The following is a 6,479-nucleotide window of genomic DNA, read 5'->3' on the forward strand; positions in this document are numbered from 1 at the left end:
TCTCACTCACTCATCTGGCACTTTTCTTTATGGATTTTCCCCGATCAGTCTGGAGGCTGCTCAGAGGACAGGGTCATGCCTCAGGCCTTCTAGCCCCCGCCCCGTCACCACTTCTCTCTCCAGGTAAGCACAGAGTTCCCCAGTTTTTGCCCAGCATTGAGGATGCCAGGGAGGATCAGGCAGTGGGGTGCAGAAGGCAGGATCTTCCTCAGGCTCCTCTAGCCCTATTTCTCTAACCATCTTCTCTTCCCTCTCTTTTATTTATTTTTATTAAAAAACTTTTCTTTGTAGAAGCAAGGTCTGGCTATGTTACGTAGGCTGGTCTCAAACTTCTGGCTTCAAGCAATCCTTCCACCTGGGCTTTCCCAAGTGCTAGGATTACAGGCGTGAGCCACTATCCCTGTGCCCCGCGCCCCCATCTCTCTCCACCTCTCTCTCTCCTCTTCCCTCCATTTCCTCCCCAATTTATGCTATGAGCTCTTCCTGCCCATCCAGTCACCCATTCGCGGCACTGTCTAGACCCCATGGGGAGGTACTCGGGGTTAGGTGCTGCAGACCTTACCTTCAACAGAACTCTGTTTAGAGGTGGGTAAAGACCCCTAATGCCAAAGGCAGACCCAGGCTGAGAGGCAGGGTTTACAGGGAGCTAAGACAGATGCCTCTGCCCTGAAACAACCCCACCGCTGCACATGCCTGAAGTCTCTCCATTAGTACTTGTTTGTGCTAAGCCACTGATTCTTAGCTGGGGAGGGAAGACATATTCGCTTGGGAGTGGGGGACATGGGAGGTCTGAGAAGGCATTACAACAATATTAAATTACAACTTTCTATTTGGAACAGGGAAACAAGATTATTGCTTTAGTAATATAAAATCTAAGGGGGATTCTTCTAGCTGAGAGGAGGGAGAGGTATGGGACAGGCAGAGGCATGGAGCTTTTAAGTTTTTGAAAGAGGGATGGGGCCGGGCACCGTGACTCACACCTGTAATCCCAGCACTTTGGGAGGCTGAGGCGGGCGGATGGCTTGAGGTCAGGAGTTCAAGACCAGCCTGACTAACATTAGCAAAACCCTGTCTCTACTAAAAATACAAAAATTAGCTGGGCGTGGTGGATTTCTCTTTCTTTTTCTTCCCTCCTTCCCTCCCTCCCTTCCTCCCTTTCTTCCTTCTTTTTCTTTCCTTCTTTCTTCCTTTCTTTCCCCTCCCCTCCCCTCCCTTCCCCTCCCCTTCTTCTTTCTGGCTCTGTCACCCAGGCTAGAGTGCAGCGGTGAGACCTGGGCTCACTGCAACCTCTGTCTCCCATGTTCAAGTGATTCTCCGGCCTCAGCCTCCCAAGTAGCTGGGATTATAGGCACGCGTCACCATGCCCGGCCAATTTTTGTAGAGACAGGGTTTCACCATGTTGGGCAGGCTGGTTTGGAACTCCTGACCTCAGGTGATCCACCTGCCTCAGCCTCCCAAAGTGCTGGATTATAGGTGTGAGCCACCGAACCCAGTCAGAACTGCAATTTCTACAAGGGCATTTCTCTGAACTAACTGTGGGGCAGTGGGAGGAACAAGGACTGGACCCAGAGTCATTCAGTGTACCTCCATCCCTTCTGCCTTGGGGGCACCTAACCCAGGTTCCAGGAATCAGAGAAGCTTCCCAGAGGAGGAGGTGTCAAATAAGCCCTTAAAGCTAGCCAGGGGTTACACTCTGGACAGCCAAAGGGAGGGGAGACCAAGGGGCAGGGAGGAAGGGCTTTCCTGGCTAAAGGAACACACTTTGCAAAGACTTGGGGGTGAACACCAGCAAGGGGAGACAGTGTCAAAGTGTTTGAAGAGGCTAGATTCTGGTGAGGCAAGGGCTGCTGAGAGCTGAGGCTGGCAGAGCAACCAAGGGTCAGACCACACAGGGACTTCGTGCCAAGCTCAGCAGTTTTGCTAGGAGATTCAGGCAAGTTGCTCCCTGTCTCTGGGTCTTAGCTGCCTCATCTGAAAAACAAAGTGGTCTCTCTTGCTTGAGGTTGCTGCTGCTGCTATTTCCTGCCAGGTCTCTAGGGATGGGGACTCACAGCGGGCAGCAGGGCATAGTGCAGAGTGCCTGGACCTATAGGGCCGCCCAAAGAGTGGGGAGGCTCGGCTAATGAGCTTCTACCCCACGGATCTGCCTGTAGCCTTGGTAAGAAACAGAGAACCCCAGAGATTCTATTAACATCAGGCTTCTGGCTCAAATGCAGGGCTGGTCATGGCTGAAGAACCAGAGAGCGATCCTGCTGATGAGACACAGATACCCTACGGAAGGGTGACTCAGGCCACGTCCTCCTCCAGCCCCAGGTGTTCGGTGTAGCTTCCTGAGCAGCCCAGGGTGTCAGGAAGACAGAGGGTGTCTGCCCCTCCCAAGCAAGGGAGGTGTGAGTGCAGAGACCCCACCGGCCCTCCTCCCGGCTGGGCCCCGAGTTCTGCCTCACACCTACCTCCATAGCCTTCATACAGGCTGATGTCGAAGTAGCTGCCAAAGGCGGACGCGCTGACAATGCTGTAGGTGATCTGGTTGTTCGGGGGGGAGTCTTCGTCCGTCGCCTGGAAGGAAAAGGGCAGACAGGGGCTGTGAGCCTGCAGAAAACTGGGGGCCAGAAGGGGGTGGGGCCAGAAGAGTGAGGGAGGGAGGGGAAGGCTGCTCACAGCTCCTTTTTTGGGTGGTCCAGCCCTGGGTCATGTCCTGGCCCAGGACCCCAGGAGGCACCCCAGGTCCTTCAACTGGAGGCCACCCTCTGGCTCCCAGTAGACGCCCTCCTCCCCTTCACCTGCTGGTGTGGAAGCGGCCTGGGGAATCTAGAGGGCAGGTGGGAGGCCCAAGAAGAAGGCGAGGCCCGGCCTTCCCAGAGGCTGAGCCATGACCACCTCCCACCCCACCCCAGCGGGAACACCCCACCTGCAGGTGTCCTCCGACTCCGGGATCCAGTTAGGGCCTTTGGGTTATGTATCCCTTACAGCCAGTGGTAATTTCTTATTTAATTTCTGCCTCCCTCGCTTAGACCATCAGCTTCATGTGAGCAGCAACCTTGTTTCTTGATTGCTGCTGCATACCTCCAAGCCAGCCCAGTGTTTGGCCACAGTGGGTGTCTAATCCATGCATGTTGCATGAGTTGAGGAAAGAGGGCACGTGGAGCGGGGCCAGGGATCTCTCCTCCCCTTGATTGTCATCTGTGGGCACGGAGTTAATGAGTTTCTTTCCAGGAGGTCCCTCACTCTAGGGTCTCCATGGTCCCCACAACTCAGGGTAGACTTGTTGCTGAGCAGGGGGCAGGGGCAGGGCAGGGCAGGGCTGTATGAGGGACCATGGCCAGGCTGGGCAGGCACATGGTCTATCCTTCTCAATATCCCCTGTGCTCACCCCTCCAGCCTTGCCTTCATCCCTGCCTGCTTCAGAAACGAGTTCCAAATGGAGGCTCTGGGTCCTGTCCCTTTGGGTAGGCAGCATGGGGAAGGGGACACATTTAAAAGTCTCTGGTCAAAGGTCACTGAAGCCTAATGGGGGACTCACTGCAGGAGGCACTTGGATAATGGCATTCCAGGACTAGGCTTGGCACTGATACCCCGTAACTATGTCTTTGTGAGCAATCCTCTCCCCTCCCGGTTCCCCTTCTGTAAAATGGGTTGCACTTCGTGGTCTCTGCGGCTCCTTCCAGTTGCAGCACTTCCTGATTCTAGTTGGCCATTAAAGGGCTTAGAAGGGGTCCTGAGATAAGGAACTGCTCCCCACTCGATTCCCTTGCTAAGGGAGATGGTGGCAGGTGGGTGCAGGTGGGATCCTTTTGCTAAATGCTGATTTAACATGTAAGCTGAGACAGATACTGTGTACAACACCCCACTTGGTACCAAGGACATGAAGTGTTGCTCAGAGAAGGGCTGACATAGACCAAGAATTTGACCCCCAAATCTATGCAGCATTCTTTGTGGATGGGAGGCCAGCCCCTCTTGTGGTGCGTTCCCGAGGGGGTTGGTCAAGTGGAATGCACAGGCTAGGCACGGTGGCTCAAGCCTGTAGTCCCAGCTACTGGGGAGGCAGAGACAAGAGGATTGCTTGAACCCAGGAGTTTGGGTCTTCAATGAATTCTCATTGTACCATTGCACTCCAGCATGGGTGAAGGAGTGAGGTCCTGTCTCAAAACATACAAACAGAAAACAAAAAGGTAGCAAGCAAGCAAGCACGGGGGAAGGGTAAGATGCGTGGCAGGAATGCAGGGCTCCCTGGCACCTTACCCGGAGCCGCACCAGCTGTGTGACAGAAGGCTCGTTCTCCCGCAGAGCACCCACGTAGGCGTCCTTCTGGAAGGTGGGCACGTTGTCATTGACATCCAGCACATTGATCCTGACCCGGCCCGTGGTCTCCTCGCCGCCCCCGTCCCGGGCAATGACCGTCAGGGTGAAGCGCTGGATGAGCTCGTAGTCCAGTCTGGCAATCAGCATGATGAGTCCCATGTCCTTGTCCAGTGAGAACCTGGGCCAGGCCGGGAGGATGGAGGGAAGGAACAGTGGTTTAAAACGGGTTTGTTGATGAGGGCGGCATTTCCCAGCCTGTCCTCGTCCAGGGTGGCAATAAATGAAGTCTGAAATCTGCCTTCCTTTTCACTTGCCCTACCTGAGAAGAGCCGATATTTCTAAGGGGGAGGTGGGTGGGGGCAGGGATCAGGATCACAGTGGGTGGGGAGGAGGAGTTGCCTGATGTAAGCAAGGAGGAAATCCAGACAGAACGACCCTCCTCCTTCTGTGAACAGGGTTTCCCACCTACTGCAGATATTTAGACTTTGGAGAACTGTGAGAGTAAAAACTTCTGCCGTCTCAGATTGTTTTGCACCAGAAAGCTCTGAATTGGAGGAAAGCAGCTGGTGAAGGGCAGGATGGCTGGTCCTCTCTTGGGAGCTGCCACTTGATTTGAGGAACTGAGTCTTGGGTGGGAGGCTGGCAGACATCTCCCAGGCAGCAGCAAGGTCCGGCAAGATGATCCCTCCAACCACCTCCTCTAAATGTCCCCTCAGGAGCCTCATCTGAGCTGTGAGTTCACATCTGCGTGCTCTGACCACAGCTGCCCAGCCACCAAGCTTGGAAGGTTCTGGCTCAGAGTGAGGAAAGTCTCAGGCCCAGAAGATGGGAAGAGATGAGACCATCCAAGATGATCAGGATAAGGCCATGTGAACATGGGTCCCCTGGGGCAAGGGCGCCCTGTACATTCAGCCAGACTGGCACTTTCCTCCCATTTGAGGTCCCCATTACCAAGTGGCAGAGAACAGCCAGATGCACCTAACAATCTCCCTATCTCTTTTTTTTTTTTGAGACAGGGTCTCACTCTGTTGCCCAGACTGGAGTGTAGTGATGCGATCTTGGCTCACCACAACCTTGGTCTCGTGGGTTCAAGTGAGTTTCCTGACTCAGACTGCCGAGTAGCTGGGACTACAGGCGCCTGCCACCACGCCTGGCTAATTTTTATACTTTTAGTAGAGATGGGGTTTCACCAAGTTGATCAGGCTGGTCTTGAACTCCTGACCTCAAGTGATCCATCCGCCTCAGCCTCCCAAAGTGCTGGGATTACAGGCATAAGCCACTGCACCCAGGCCCTTCCCTATCTTTTCTTGATCAGATAGTAGGGGCCAGTCATTCAAGCTGACAGCCACTGCCTCACTCATTCCACTGGTCTTCCCAATGCATCAGACACGTGACCCTTGAGCATGTTAAAAGTGAGAGGGGGCCAGGCATGGTGGCTCATGCCTGCAATCCCAGCACTTTGGGAGGCTGAGGCAGGTGAATCACCTGAGGTCAGGAGTTCGAGACCAGCCTGGCCAACAAGGTGAAATCCCATCTCTACTTAAAATACAAAAAATAGCCGAGCATGGTGGCACGTGCCTGTGGTCCCAGCTACTCGGGAGGCTGAGGCGGAAGAATCGCTTGAACCCAGGAGGTTGCAGTGAGCCAAGATTGCGCCGCTGCACTCCAGCCTGGTGACAGAGCATGACTCCATCTCAAAAAAAAAAAAAAAAAAAAAGTCAAAGGGCTGCCCCTTGGCTTGGATTAACTGAAGACAAGGGAAAGAGATGGCCCAGAACCAAGCCAAGACCATGTTGCCGTGAGGGGTGACTTGGCAAGGCTGGCATGTGTCAGGCAGGGAGGCGAGTGACCCATCTATGGGCTGCTAAACATTGAAAGCCCTCCTGCGGCAGACTTTGTAGCCTAGTGGTGAAGGTCACCTGCAGAAGCCTGACCATAGCACTCACAGCTATGTGACTTTGGACAAGTGACTTAGCCTCTCCGAGTTGCACTTCCTTATCTGTAAAGTGGGGATGATAAAAGTGCCCGGCACTGAGCTCCTGTGTCACTTCACTGTGAGGATGATATGAGATAATGCGTGGGAAGCCCTTCACTATGATGAGCCTGACATGTAGTGGTTGCGGCTGGCAGTGGCAATGGCGGCAGTGGTGGTGGTGGTGGTGATGGTGGTGGCGGTG

At 54.2% G+C, this 6,479-nt stretch overlaps 1 protein-coding gene across 4 annotated transcripts in view; it reads right to left on the bottom strand.

Moving 5' to 3' along the window:
- The window catches only part of CDH23 (cadherin related 23), a 420,778-nt gene that overhangs the window by 134,639 nt on the left and 279,660 nt on the right, over positions 1-6,479 (bottom strand). For all 4 annotated transcript variants that reach the window (XM_037745824.1, XM_037745823.1, XM_017548835.2 and 1 more), the window contains exons 16-17: positions 4,243-4,480; positions 2,454-2,559 (exon numbers count right to left, since the gene is read on the bottom strand). In XM_037745824.1, the coding sequence (XP_037601752.1) occupies positions 2,454-2,559; positions 4,243-4,480 (344 nt within the window). The remainder of the gene's footprint in view (positions 1-2,453; positions 2,560-4,242; positions 4,481-6,479) is intronic.

This window comes from Cebus imitator, unplaced genomic scaffold, assembly GCF_001604975.1.
Source record: "Cebus imitator isolate Cc_AM_T3 unplaced genomic scaffold, Cebus_imitator-1.0 Scaffold215, whole genome shotgun sequence".
Lineage (NCBI taxonomy): Eukaryota > Metazoa > Chordata > Mammalia > Primates > Cebidae > Cebus > Cebus imitator.